The 15962-nt window shown below is 40.3% G+C and overlaps 1 protein-coding gene across 1 annotated transcript in view; it reads right to left on the bottom strand.

Annotated features, from left to right (window-relative positions):
* LOC136866866 (sodium-coupled monocarboxylate transporter 1) overlaps positions 1-15962 on the bottom strand; it is a 39993-nt gene that overhangs the window by 7808 nt on the left and 16223 nt on the right. The window contains exon 6 of the mRNA XM_068227095.1: positions 7101-7279. Within this exon, the coding sequence (XP_068083196.1) occupies positions 7101-7279 (179 nt within the window). The remainder of the gene's footprint in view (positions 1-7100; positions 7280-15962) is intronic.

The raw sequence follows: 15962 nt of genomic DNA, 5'->3' as shown, positions 1-15962 counted from the left end.
AATTAAAAAACGAAGGCTAAGTGTAAAGAAACGTATAAATATTTCTGAAATATCCTCTTAAGACGTAATGTTAACATGCGAGGACAAATACATTTTAATCTCTCAACGTAAATGCCATTCGATTTTTCCGACTAAATTTCATAGGCGTGTTTTCAAAGCTTGATTTAATAATCTCTCTGAATAATACCATTCTGTAACTCTTTCGTGGCCCTGTAACTGGCCTGATGGTAGAGCAATGACAATGCTCTCTACAATCCCTATTAGAAGCTACATTCCTTGTCAAAACGGCGATACTTAACAAGAAAGCTTTACTCTTATTGTTGCACAGCCCTTTCTAGCGCTTACAAGTTAAGGAAATCCTCATTCACTGCTTGAATTGTTTCAAGACGGAAATTGCTAAATGCAGATTTGCGAGTATCGTCTTCCTAAAGACACAAATTAGACCGAAAAGCTGTTGTTGAAGAAGATGAATAGAAAATTATCAACTCTCTTTGAAAGTTTTGGATGTGATTAGTACTTGGTTCGAGTGAGTGGATATTAAAGCCAGATATAATACATAATTATGGATCACATATGCGGAAAAAATGCACTCGCGAACTCTGGTTGAATAGTTGAAAGTGATATAATTGTATTTATTCCCAGTATGGGAGTCAATTCTATAGAAGATATAACGTCCTAATTAAATTAAATGACCTTTTTACGGTTTTCTTAATGTCACATCCGCACAGATAGGTATTGTGGCGGCGATGTGATAGGAAAGGGCTAGGAGTAGGAATATAGCCACTGTGGCCTTAATTAAGGTACATCCAGGAATGTGCTTCGTGTGAAAATGGGAAACCACTAAAAACTGTCTTCAGGGCTGCCGACAATGGGGTTTGGACCTACTGTATCATGAATGCAAGCTCAGAGCACGAAAAAATGAAATATTTATCTAAAACATAACATACACGCGATTATGAAAACGTAACTTACCTATAGGCTAAATAGCAAGAGAAAGAATATAAAAATGATGAAAATGTGTAATCATAAGGGAATAGAAATATTCCAAGATGATCAGATGATAATACAGGTGTGAAAGTATAAATAACCTGATAATACTATGACAGAGAACTGGGGATAAGAACAGGAACTATGAGCAACGATTTCACGGAGAGTTTCAACAAGAAAGCTAAGATGCTGATTAACTGCAGGGTAGAATTAAGGAAACGGATGGCTCAATGTCTTATATTGATTGTGCTGTTATACAGATTGGAGACCAACACCTTCATGAAGAGTGAAATACAGAGACAGAAATTCTTCCGTATGTTAATTTTTTCTAGCTCATTTAGGGGAACATAGGAGGTTAGTGACAGTGGAAAAAAAGGAAGAAGATCTGGATGTGATATAATTAGAGATGAATCTGTTTATTGAAGAATTTATTGATGGAGGGAGAAAAAGATGACGAAGGAGGCAAAAATTCATAGATAACCTGTAAAGAAAGAAGTAGTAAATTACCTAGTACTTGAACTGTGATATACTTTAAATGGTTCTTCCAACCAGGTCTGTAATGTCACTGATTTCCCTGCTTGCTGTTAACCATATATTTTGGTTTCTATTATTATTAGGAATAGTAGAGGCAGTATCTGGTGTGGGCAAACTTCATTTCGTATCATCATTAAGAACGCCTGGAAAGTATGCATAGCCACGTAACGGCGTGGATAGACAAGTTGCCGGGTCAACTCCTAGCTATTCCAGTGCAAGGACACCTGTGTTATCGCTGCTGCATAGTTGGTTGTGGCCTCCCCAGGCTGAATTAAGCAGGACACTGATGATGAATGTTGACAAAAATTTAAAATGATGAATTAGATTATTTCAAAGGTAATTATATCATTCGAATTTGGTTCAGTTTGATAGGATTATAAAATAAGTAATAAAGGGAATAATAATAATAATAATAATAATAATAATAATAATAATAATAATAATAATAATAATAATAATAATAATAATAATAATAATAATAATAATAATAATAATGTTAGGCATGGCCTTTCTCGTACACAAAAAGATCGTGAACTCCGTAGAAGAGATCATACCCACAAACAACAGACCAATGACCTTACGACTTCGCTGTGCAAATCGCCACTACACCTTTGTAAATGCCCACGCACCCACCAACGACTGCAAAGATCAGAAACAAACAGAAAACTTCTGGAACAAACTTGAAACCACACTCATCAAAATACCTGAAAAAGACACCATCATTCTCCTCGGCGATTTCAACGGTCAAATTGGTAAAGAAAAGTGCTACAGGAAAACCGCAGGAAGATTCTCATCACACGAAAAGACCAACAAAAATGGCAAATGCCTCATCGAGCTCTGTCAACAACATGACCTGAAAATCATGTCAACATCCCTACGGAAAAACCCCAACAAGCTCTTCACATGGGAATCACCCAACACCTGCTGCGGCAAACACCAGATCGATCATGTCGCCATCTCCTTCCCAGCACAAAAAGAAGTACACAACGTCCAAGTCCGCAGAGGAGCCAACATTGACTCGGATCATCATCTAACAAGAATCAAAGTGAAATTTACCCCAAAACGCTTCTACCAGAAATCCAAGGCAAACAAAAAATTGGACACAGCACAAATAAAAACATCAAATCTCAGGGAAACATGGGAAAAAATCCCAGCCAAAACTTGGAACGAATTCCACGAAAAGATCATGAAGAGTGCATCAGAGCAAATCCCACTACAGAAAAAGAGCAAACACCCGTTTTGGAACACCGAATGTGACCAAGCCATATTGAATAGAAAAAACGCATACCAGAAGTTCATCAGCAACCGTACACCTGAAAACGAATAAAAATTCCGCGAAGTCCGCAGACAGACCTCTAAACTCATTAGACAAACCAAGTGGAAATACCTGGAGGACCAACTGAAGCCGGCCGAACAGGACTTCCGCAACTACAACACCAGAGATTTTTTACAGCGTCTTCCGCAACAGATGAAATGGGTACACGCCCAAGAACCTCTGCTTCAGAAAACAAAACGGAAAATTGGCACTCACAGATGACGAAAACACCAAGGAACTCGCGAGATACTTCGAGTCACTACTCAACTGCCCAGAACCAACGGAGAGGTTTCCACTTAAACCCCACCCGAACCCAAACCCAGACTCATCCCCACCTACACAAGAGGAAATACACCGACACATACAACGACTGAAAAACAACAAGGCATCCGGAGACGACGGCATCTTAGCAGAGCTTCTTAAACATCTAGGAAAGAATTCGCAAATGATCTCGCGATCCTTGCAACAAGGGAACAACAGGCAATCAGCCAAATCGAACCTCTCAAGAAATGCTCAGAAAAATTCGGCCTACAAATCTCCTTCTCAAAAACCAAGGTCATGTGCAACCACTGCAGCCTCCAGAATTTGAACACGAAATTTGGCACAATCGAAAAAGTAACTGAGTTCCGATATCTCGGAGAAATTATAGTACCAACAGGAAAAGAACAGAAGGCCCTCGAGGTCCGCATCCAGAAAATGAAGAGAGCCCTCGGCCGAACGCAAAACATTTACAACAAAATATGCCTTTCAATCTTCACCAAAATTCGACATTACAACACTGTGATCAAACCTGAAATACTATACGCGAGTGAAACACTGGATCTCCACAGGAAAACAGTACTCGAAGACATCCTGAAAGAGGAACGTAAAATCATCAGAAAAATTCTCGGCCCAAAATTGACTGACGATGGATATAGACTGCAATCTCGTACAAAAACCGAGGAGCTCTCAAACCTTGCGGCCGACATCAGAAAAAGACGCCTGAAATTTTACGGACACATCTAACGCCTTCCAGAAATCAGACTGACAAGAATCTTACTTGAGGCAACAGAAAACATCAAAACAAATAGGTGGACAACGGAAATCCGCCAAGAGCTGGAAAAATCAGGAATCAAAGTGGCCGACATCGCTAACCGAACCTGCTACAGAACGAAAATCAACAAGTAGGAAGTAGAGTCAGAGAGAAACCACAAGAAGAAGACAGGAGCTAAGTGGACAGAAGAACGAAGAACCACGATGAGAGAAAAACTGAAGGCTGCCTGGCAAAGAAGGAAATGCACAACTTCTAAGTGAGCTTTGCGTGATCAGTTTTCTGGTCTTTTTCGCATCTAATAATAATAATAAAAAGAAGAAGAAGAAGAAGAAGCGTAATTGTTAACTGATGGTGAATCTTCTTTTGATTTTTATTCTTCTTCAAAGTACCATACCCAGTCCGCTCGACGGTGGCGATCAATTTGGCGAATGTTGTGCGATCGCTTGCTAAATGAGAAAGTCTTCCAAAATTGTGAATTCCATTCCATTCTTCGACGTTTCGATGCCATTATGTTCGCCTCTTCTCGACACTTCTTCATCTCTGTATTTTGAATTTTACAATCCGTTCTAAGATCAGGTGATGGTCATTTCCAAGGATATGGCCAAGATAATAAATATTCCGGCACTTTATTGTTTGAATGAGTTCCCAACTCTCCCTTGACCTTCTGAGTACTTCTTCTTTCGTTAGTCGAGGAACCCACGTAATCCTGAGAATCCTGCGGTGGATCCACATTTCAAGGACTTCTAAGTGTTTCACTGAAATGGTGTCGAATTCTTAGCCGCCAAGAATGTTGCCCTTCGTGACAGTTATCTTGCTTTTGCCGATAATTTCATGCTTCGAAGTGTCTGACGTCTTCATATTTTCGTTTGATTAGTTTTAAGAGAAACTGGTTGTCTAGTTGTACTTCCTCTTAGACCAGGACCTCTCAGGGTGCATTGCACGGCGCTAGGTGCAAAAGACAACTTCGCTAGGTTGACCAGAATACAGATCCCAATCCAGGATTTTAATCAATTGCACTGTCTCTCTCTTTCCTACGCCTGTCTCGCTCCCTCCGTATGTCTCCCCCTTCCTCACTTGCTCTTCAGTGCTCCACCGTCTGATTATAGAGCCGAGATTAGCCGAGTCACTCCGACACAAAACGCTGGTCCGATCCGAGTCCGGCCGATGCACGGTGCACTGAACCTCTCCGCCTCGGTTGAGAGACTCTGTCTTAGACAATCAAGAACACAACTACCACTTTAAACTGTGTATGATTTTGTTTCTGAAACACTGTTTATAAAATCAACAAGTTCTTGTGAATTTTGGACAAATGAACTGTTTCACTTGTGAGCACTAAAACATATCCGTGAGGAATATCAGCCTTTTCCAGCGAAATTGTAATACACCATCTAAAGAATCGGGTTTGTCTCTGGTTGTGGTCAGTTTTATGTATTAAAGCCTAAATATGACAACTCCATGTCGATGACTTTCACTGTGGGCAAGTTCGATCCTAGCTCAGTGCGATGGTATTTGATGCTCCTCAAATATATCAGTCTCGTGCCGGTAGGTTTAACGCCACGTTAAAACAATCCTGCGGGGCAAAATTCTAGCACCTCGACGTCTTCGAATACTAGTTAGTGGGACGTAAAAGTTACTTACACTTACTTCCAAAATGTCATAATATAATTCCTGTGGGGTAGAATTCCGTTATGTGGCTACAGCAAGAATATACATTTCAAGTCAGTAAACAACTAAGTTTTCAAAACAAAACATTCTCCCTTAGGTTTTCAATACACGATCATGGGTACTTTCCATGTGCTTGTTATTAAAATTTTTATTTCGTATTCCTCATCTTTCTCATGGTGAAAATAGCGCCTTTTGAACACACACTTCTCAATTGTTGTTTGAGGGCAGACATGTTAATACTATATTAAACTTGAGGACACTATTTCCTTAACCTTCAAAAAATGTGAAATTTTTGTTATCTCTGAAAATACTACTGAAAATTTTCCACTTTTTTTGAATGAATACATGCTTTTTTCTTCAGTAGATAGTACGGGATATTCATTTGAATATAAACGAATATTCTTCCGATCAGTTATTTTGTGCATAACATTCAAATATTTAACATTTAAATGAATATTAGAACGTAGTGCATTCAGCAAATCTTATTATTCGATTAATATGAATAATAATAACTGCTAAGTAAAGAAATTCACTTTGCATAATATGTCAGTTCGTTTTTGTCGTACGTTCAATAAATCCTTCTTTGCAGTAAAGCGAAAATAATACGCAAATACATTTCATGAATTTGAGACCAAACAGTACTCAGAACTTGACGACGGCTTCTTAAGTATAGTCCAAACACTTAGTGAACGCCCTGCGCGGGAAACGGCTACGCATATATGTAGGGGCAATCGAGGGGAGCTGCCGCGTCTCCCACTCCTCTCGCTGCCCGTGTTGGTCTGCACTTAGTGCTAAGCACTGTACGTGCTGGCTGAACCAACGTGTGAACAAACGAATTAAGAGACAGCGAATCGGGAAGGGAGAAAGAGTAATCTAATCAAACCTCCCACACTGCCTATATGAACACGCCCCTTCAATCCCTCAAAAGGATGTTTACTAAGTACTTTCTTTTACGTCGCACCTTCAAAGATAGGTCTTATGGCGACGATGGGATAGGAAGGACCTAGGAGTTGAAAGGAATCGGCCATTGCCTTAATTAATGTACAGCCCCAGCATTTGCCTATTGTGAAAATGGGAAACCACGGAAATCCATCTTCAGGGCTGCCGTCAGTGGGAATCGACCCACTATCTCCCGGATGCCAGATTACAGCCGCACGCTCCTAACCGCACGACGAACTCGCCCGGTTTACTAAGTATCCGGACTACAGTAAGTAGATCAAAGAGCATGGCTGATGTGAAGCTCAGACGGTCGCCGATTGCACGACATCAAAGATTCTTAGTTCCTTGAAATGAGTAATTTTAATTGCGATGCTTTAACAGAAAAATTGTAGGCATATAAAATTAATTGAAGAATATTGAAAATGACAAGATATAGTCAATAGTAACTAAAATCAACCTCTATTTTTTTTCTAAAATCGAATGGTCTTATATCTAATGGTAACCCAGTGAATTTTGATTGTAAGCGAAAGAAGCGACGTTGCGAAAATATAAAGTGAATTTCCTAGAAAAGCTGCAATGGTAAGGAAAATAATGTATTTGATGAAGCGAACTTCTTTTGCATTTTACCTGTTGTTGTGGGACGTCGGAGTTGCCAGCGTTGTGTTTCGAAGTAGATCACTCGGACAGCCCTCCACAGATAAGTGTTTATATTGATCGCGTAAACGACCGGTTACAACTGAAGCTTGCGCTCCCATCACTATCCAGAGTATGAATGCTAATCCAGCAGATCCTCCGGCCAGCACTCCCTAAAACAATAGAAGCTTAATGATAAAACTACATGTATCAAGGGAATAGTGTTAGTACATAAAGAAACTATGTAATTCTGAACTTGAAATATATTCGCCAAACTTCCGAACATTATTCCTTATTAATATGTACCACACCCGGCTCCTTGGCTGAGTGGTCAGCATAGTCGTCTTCGATTCAGAGGAGAGCCCCACGCTCGATTCTAGGCCAGGTCTGATTCTTTCTCCTGACTGGGTGACTGGGTGTTAGTAGTGCCCGCAACATTCCTGCAACTCGCACATCACACATAGGCCTAACACTATTATCCACTACAGAAGCACGCAGTTCCCATTCACGACAGATGCCACCCACCTTTTCTGGAGGGACTGCTTTACATGTTCTCGGACACTCTCGGCAACAAAAGCCACACGATAAATAAAATACGCACCTTAAGTATTTCACAGCTTTTATGTTTTTTCCTTTTTGTTAAAATGGAATAGTTTTATTTTCATTTTCCTCTTAGGTGATATATAAGTCTTAATGTTTCCAGTTTGTGGTAACTAGTGAAAGGTTTATTTCACTATAAAATACCTGGAAAATAAATTATTTAATTAATAACAGAATGACGTGATTTTTCTTAAAATAACAAGGTCTGATTCCATCCAATCACCGAGCGAGTTTGCGCTGGGGCACGTCGCTGTCAGCTTTCATTCGACAGATTGTGTATTCGAATACCACTGGTGGAATCCCTGAAAATCGTTTTCCTTTTTCCGTAGTTTCACATTTTCGCTCAAGGAAAATGCTGTCACGTCCGCTTCCTTCCCGCTCCTATCCGATTGTCGCTATAAAACCCATCCCTGTCGGAGTGACTTAAAGCAAATATTCTATCCGATCAGAATTACATTGCAACACCGACCACCTGATGTGACGCAGTCTATTTTGGGCAGCTGAGAGGAGAAATGGTGGTGGTGATTATTGTTTTAAGAGGAAGAACAACTGGCTAACAGTACTCTATTAACACTAATCAGAGGGACAAAACTGAATGAGTGGGACATTTTTAAAAATGAAGGTATCGGCCAAAGAAAGACAAGGCCCATGAAGAGCGTGAAAATGAAACCCTTCCTAGGCTTCTAATGCTCTAATACCGTCGGGGTCAGGAAACAACAAGAGTTGACCAAGATTGTCGGATAGGATGGATGAAAGCGACGAGCCTGACACAAGTTAATAGAAGCAATGCGGGACTCGGCTAAGGGCTCCATGGTCGCCAAGCCACACTCTGCGGTCACTTTTAGTCCCATTTCACGATAGGCAGGGGATACCGTACGTGTTATTCTACTGTTCCCACCCACAGGTGTTTGAGAGGAGGTTTAGTGTAACAATATATGGAGAGCTTTATTTATTTATTTATTTATTTATTGATGTCTTTATTTGTGGTAAGGTAAGGTAAGTTCAACAAAATTTTTCACGTTTTTATGACATCGGAAGGAGAATTTTAACAGAATGATTTTACACTGGATCAGAATATTCATCCATTACAGAAGAAAATTGTGTGATTTCATAGAATCTGATGATGTTCTTCCAAGAATGAAGCATGTCATTCTTTTTTTTTTTGCTACTTGCTTTACGGCGCACCGACTCAGGTAGGTCTTATGGCGACGATGGGACAGGAGAGGGCTAGGAGTGGGAAGGAAGCGGCCGTGGCCTTAATTAAGGTACAGCCCCAGCATTTGCCTGGTGTGACAATGGGAAACCACGGAAAACCATTTTCAGGGCTGCCGACAGTGGGGTTCGAACCTACTATCTCCCGAATACTGCACACTGGCCGCACTTAAGCGACTGCAGCTATCAAGCTCGGTCATGTTATTCTTAATTAACCGAAATATTTTGTGAGGTTTATTCTGTTATTAAAGAATTGTTTCATTTATCATGTTTCTTCCAGTATTTAATAATCATAAATTAGATTTTTGAAAGAGCTGTGGGCTAGTATTCGTGAGATGGTGGGTTTGAACCCTACTGTCGGCAGCCCTGAAGATAGTTTTCGTTGTTTCCCATTTTAACACCAGACAAATGTGGAGGCTATACCTTAATATAGGTCAATGCCTCATCCTTCCCACTTTCCTGTTCCATCGTTGGCGCAAGATCTACCTGTATCGGCGCGACTTAAAGCGAATTGTAAGAAAAGAACCGTTTCGAAAGAGTGAAAAAATTGTTACACAGACATAAGTTAAAAGACAAACTTTCAGGACACATTCCCCATACGTTTTATAAGAAAATGCGTTACTTGGGCATGGATCCACAAACGCTTCCTTGGCCTCCACGCTCATCGGCCCTGAACCCAATGGATTTTAATTTATATGTGCATTTGGAAGCTCTTGTGTATCGAACCGTGGTACAAGGTGCTCACTTTCTTGGTGCCAGTATTGTGGAGGGCTGCGAATTCATACGCAATACTCCAGGAATACATCAGATGTACGAAAATTTATAAAATTTTGTTTTTCTATGTAGAAAAATTATCTGGTGAGTAATTAGATGTAAAATGTATTAAATTCGGTTGAGTGGAAATATACTTAATATGATTTTATTTAGCTGCATAGGGCATTGGTTTTTATTTACATTTTAGTGGAAACCTTGCTGCATAATTTGGTAGGACTGCCGTAACACTTGTGATTCTTGTTTACGTTGTGCATAAGATATTCTTGGTATAATGTGTGTAATGTGGTAGTGTACTATTGATCCTGTGTTCTAATCTTTCCCATGGAATAAATTTTATTTTGGATCCGTATTGACAATTATATAATACTAGCAAATGTACCCGTGCTTCGCTACGGCATTCTACAGTGTATACATATATCGAAGTAAATTGCTGTACATGAAGTGAATAAAAAAATTTAAATGCATGTCTCTTGGCGTTATCCGAGAAAAAGCAGAGGGAGGTCCGCAGACGTTGTTTCCAATGTAAAGTGCGAGTTGCAGAGTTTGATGATAACGACAGGTCCACTTGTCTGCCGCAATTCACTATGCGTAACGTCAGTCAAATTTTGATGGGTAAATTTGTTTATAATATGGTGCACCTATCTCTAATGATAAAGAGAATCAGGTAAAAGAGTTATAAAAAATGCACGCTCCCTTGCCTTCTGCTAGTCAAATCAAGAAGGGAATTATGCATTACAATTGTACACAGGCGTTGCTAGTTAAAGTCAATGTGGGGAGTACTGATTACAACAAAAGACGCCCTCCTTCTGAGAATCACTATTGATTTGTAAAGTATTAATTACAATGTAAGACACACCCCTCTCTAGATAGCTACAAATCGACTTAAATTAATAAATGTAGTTCGACATACGGAAGTATATGCATGTTCACCTTCATTTACAGAATAACTGCTGCTAAACGGTGCATTCGTATTGAATAACGGATTGTATAAAAAGACGACTCTGGCCTCATTTAGCCATCTAAATGGCTGGCCCTATGATATTTCCTCGTATCTCATCTATTTAAAGGCAAGATTATTTTAGAAACGTTGAATAGGGTGAAATTTGTGAAAGGTTTTCACACAGTGAGTTACTTTTCAGATACTTATGCGATAGCTTCAAACATAGAATTTGGCTGGGTGGGCCAATGTTCGTGTACAATTTGATGATCCCATCTTTCCTATAAGTGACTCAAACCATCAATTATACGTGTACAAATTGCAGTTTTTAGGTAAATCCAGAAATAGAGCCAAGTTTATCATAAGGAATAGAGATACGACAAAAAGTCATTGGACCAAAGTTGTAGATCACTCCAAATTGAACTGAGATTGTGCCATCCGTTTTGTGATACGACTTACCGTTTAGCCACCAAATACCTCGAAAGTAAGGTCTGCACCGTCATTAAAATTGCCTCCATATTTCGATATTTTTGAGGGTAAAAAATAATTTTTTTAAACATCTCGTAAATTTTCCATCGGTTACTGGCAAAAAGCTATAATTTTGCTAATTTCTATTTTCTAACTCGTCTGGGTGATTGTGCTGCCATCTTGATGTGGGGAAAGGGTAAAAAATTAGGACTTTCAGGAAACTTTTAAGCCCATGAAACCTATAGGTTATCCTTCTGGTTAAATATCACTGACTGTGTTCTTATGCAGATTTGAAACTCCCAACGTGTCCCTCTCAGAGAATGTTGATAATTTTAGATTTTTCTAGGGATCCTGAAGTCATCAGGTTGTCTGGTACCAAGTCTTAAGTTTCTAGGATGCCTAGAATGGTCTCATTAATTCACGTCTGTTTTCATTTTTATGCCTTAATTTATATATGTATAGTACAGTATATATAGATCGCGCCAAACTGACTTCTATTTATTAATATGGATTATATATTTCACCCGCTTCCGAAGTGGTTCTAGGGGCGTCTTACTCCCACAATATGCTTTCCAGGTAGTAAGTCATACTTGAAAGTCATGCTGGAACATACACACGTCTATTAACTTGGGCATTCTTGAACATATATTTTTTACCCTTTCTCACCCTCAATGCCAAAGGGGGCTGAAGCTGGACTTAAAAAATCCGGAATGTTACTATTCATTTCAGCAACCCGGAAAACTATGGATTAGGCAGCATATTCGATTATTACTATATCTCACTCCTCGTCCCCAGGGGGTTAAACATTGCCTTTTAAAAAATTGGGAATGTTACTATTCATCTAGGCGACCCCGAAAACTATGGCTTCGACACTATTTTCGATTAATTTAAAATCTGAATCCCCCTCAACCCCCACCAGAAAGGGCGATGAACTTGGACTTGCAAATTATTCTGGGTCTCACCATTCATCTCAGTGACCCCGACAATTATGGATTCAACATTATTTTCGTTTATTTTTATATCTCACTCTCCAATTGCCACCCCCCACGAAAGGGGCTGAACTTTAAAAAATTCCGGAGTGCCATTTTCATCTCAGCGACCCCGAAAAGTATGGATTTGACACTACTTTCGATGATTTTTATATCTCAGCCCCTCGCCCCCCCCCCGCACCTAAGTGTTCAGGGGATGTCCTACCCCCACGTGGTTTGTCTCCTGATACCAAAAATCCGAAGCGTATAATTCACCTCGGCGATCCCGAAAACTATGTATTCGACATTATTTTCTATTAATTTTATATATCGCTCCCCTCTCGCCACCCACCTCAAAGGGGGATGAACTTATAAAATATCCGGAATCTCACTATTCATCTCAGCGACCCTGACAACTATGGATTCGACACTCTTTTCGATTATTTTCATATATCACTCTCCCATCGCTCCCTACCACGAAGGGGACAGAACTTGGACTAAAAAAAAAATCCGGAGTGTGACTATTCATCCCAGAGACCCCGAAAAGTATGGATTCGACACTAATTTCGTTAATTTGTATATCTGACACCCTTGCCCCCCGCCCCCAAGGTTTCCTGGGGTGTCTTATCCCCACGTGGGTTGTGTCCTGATACTAAAAATCCGGAGTGTATAAATCACCTCGACGACCCCGTAAACTATGTATTCGACACTATTTTCGTTTTATTTTATAAATCAGTCCCTCCTTGCCCCCCCACCCAAATGCGAGCAGAAATTTGATTTTAAAAAATCCAGAGTGCCACTATTCACCTCAGCGACCCCCAAAACTATGGATTCAACACTATTTTCGATTATTCTTTTACCTGACACCCCTAACCCCCACCCCTAAGTGGGCTAGAAGTGGCTTACTCCCACAGTGCTCGTCTCCAGATAGCAAAGAAGTAGTTTCAAAATTTGATTGAAATTGCTCCAGTGGTTTAGGAGGAAGTGCGTCATTTGAACGCACACAACCATCATCAGCCCCCCTCGCCCTCCACCCAAATGGGAGCAAAAATTTGACTTTTAAAAAATCGGGAATGCCACTATTCACCTCAGCGACCCCCAAAACTATGGATTCGACACTATTTTCGATAATTTTTTTACCTGACACCCCTAACCCCCGCCCCTAAGTGGGCTAGAAGTGGCTTACTCCCACAGTGCTCGTCTCCAGATGGCAAAGAAGAAGTTTAAAAATTTGATTGAAATTCCTCCAGTGGTTTAGGAGGAAGTGCGTCATTTGAACGCACACATCCATCATCAGCCCCCCTCGCCCTCCACCCAAATGAGAGCAAAAATTTGACTTTTAAAAAATCGGGAATGCCACTATTCACCTCAGCGACCCCAAAAACTATGGATTTGACACTATTTTCTATTATGTTTTTATCTGAACCCCCTAACCCTCCACCCTTAAGGGGGCTAGTGGTGGCTTACCCCCACACTGCTCGTCTTCAGATAGCAAATAATGTGTGTTCAAAATTTGATTGAAATTGCTCCAGTGGTTTAGGAAGAGATGTGTCATTTACACACATCCATCCATTATCAGTCCCCCCTCGTCCCCCACACAAATGGGAACAGAAGTTTGACTTTTAAAAAATCGGAAGTGTCACTATTCACCACAGCGACCCCAAAAACTAAGGATTCGACACTATTTTCGATTACTATTTTACCTGAACCCCCTAACCCCCCACTCCTAAGGGGGCTAGAGGTGGCTTACGCCCGCAGTGCTCGTCTCCGGATAGCAAATAATAAGTGTTAAAAATTTGATTGAAATTGCTCCGGTGGTTTAGGAGGAGATGTGTCATTTACACACATGCATACATACATCCATCCATTTTCGTTTATATTTATATATCACTCCCCCCTCACCCCCCTAAAGGGGGCTGAACCTGGACTTTAAAAAACCCGGAGTGTCACTATTCATCTCAGCGACCCCGAAAAGTATGGATTCGGCACTATTTTCGTTTAATTTTATACATCACTTCCCCCTTGCCCCCCACCTAGTTGGGAGCAGAAATTTGACTTTTTAAAAAATCCGGAGGTCACTGTTCACCTCAGCGATCCGAAAAACTACGGATTCGACACTATGTTCGATTACGTTTTTACCTGAACCCCCTAACCCCCTACCCCTAAGGGGGCTAGTGGTGGCTTACCCCCACAGTGCTCGTCTTCAGATAGCAAATAATATGTGTTCAAAATTTGACTGAAATTGCCCCAGTGGCTTAGGAGGAGATGTATCATTTACACACATACTTCCATCATCAGTCCCCCCTCGCCCCCCACCCAAATGGGAGCAGAAATTTGACTTTTAGAAAATCGGGAGTGTCACTATTCACCTCAGCGATCCCAAAAACTATGGATTCGTCACTATTTCCGATTATTTTTTACCTGACACCCCTAACCCCTACTCCTAAGGAAGCTAGAGCTGGCTTACCCCCACAGTGCTCGTCTCCGGATAGCAAATAATAAGTGTTCAAAATTTGATTGAAATTGCTCCGGTGGTTTAGGAGGAGATGTGTCATTTACAAACATACAAACATTCATTTTTATATATATATAGATGGTTTACCTTTAATATTTGCATTACCAGTTAGTTATGTGTGATGTGAATTTTTATAGAATTCCTTTTTGACTTGCAGATTGATTTATTATGATCTATTATGTAGTTTTAAAATTATTTTGATGTGTTTGATTTCAAGTTTTAGATTATTTAATTTTCGAGTAAAACTTCGTCCTTATGGAAGCTCGAATCGAGTGGGAAGTATTTGATCCTGTCAAAAATTAATAAGTGATAACTATATGTATTTAGCCGTCGCACTATAGATACGATGTACAGGATTTCAACTGTCAATGAGACTGTCCCCCTCCCGCCCTCCACCACTAAGAGGTATAAAATCTGGATTGTCACCATTCATCTCAGTGACCCAGAAAACTGTAGATTCGACACTGTTTTTGATTACTTTTATATCTCACTCCCCCTCACCCACACCCCAAAGTGGGCTGAACATGAATTTTAAAAAATTCGGAGTGTCACTAATTATTTCATCAAACACGATAACTGTGGATTCGATAATATTCTAGATTAGTTTTATATCACCCCCCTCGCCCCCTGCCCATAAGGGTGCTAGGGATGTCTTACCCTCACGCGGTTTGTCTCCTGATACTAATTGATAAGTGTACCAAGTTTGGTGAAATTGCTCCAGTGGTTTAGGAGGAGATGTGTCATTTACACACCCACACCCACACACCCACGCACACGCATACAACAATTTATATATAGCAAGAAGAAGAAGATAATATTTTTATATGTAGTTTTTCGATTAATTTTATATCTCACCCCCTCCGCTCCCCACTTGGACTTGCAAAAAATCCGGAGTAATACTATTAATCTCAGAGACCCTGAAATCTGTGGATTCGAAACTGTTTTCAATTAATTCTATATCTCACCCCCCCCCCATTTGCTCCCCACCTAAAAGGGGACTGGAATTAAAAAAATTCTAGAGTATTACTTTTCAACTCAGCGACCCCGAAAACTATGAATTCGACACTATTCTCGATTATTATTGAAACTATCCCCCCCCCGGACCCTCTCCCTTAAGGGCGGTGGGATGGCTTACCCCCACAGTGATCGTCTCCCGATAGTAAGTAATACGTGTACCAAGTTTGGTTGAAATTGCTCCAGTGGTTTAGGAGGAGATGAGTCATTTACACACACACTTCCATTTCTATATATAGTACGATTTTTATACTCGTACTTCACCCCCTTTCCATCCCCGCCCAAAGGAGTCCTATGAGTGCCTTACACAACAGTATATTTTTTCGAGATATTAAGTCTTATGTGTACCAATTTTGGTTAGCAGCTAT

Source organism: Anabrus simplex, chromosome 3 (genome assembly GCF_040414725.1).
Source record: "Anabrus simplex isolate iqAnaSimp1 chromosome 3, ASM4041472v1, whole genome shotgun sequence".
In the NCBI taxonomy this organism is placed as follows: Eukaryota; Metazoa; Arthropoda; class Insecta; order Orthoptera; family Tettigoniidae; genus Anabrus; species Anabrus simplex.
This window is presented reverse-complemented; position numbering and strand designations above follow the sequence as displayed.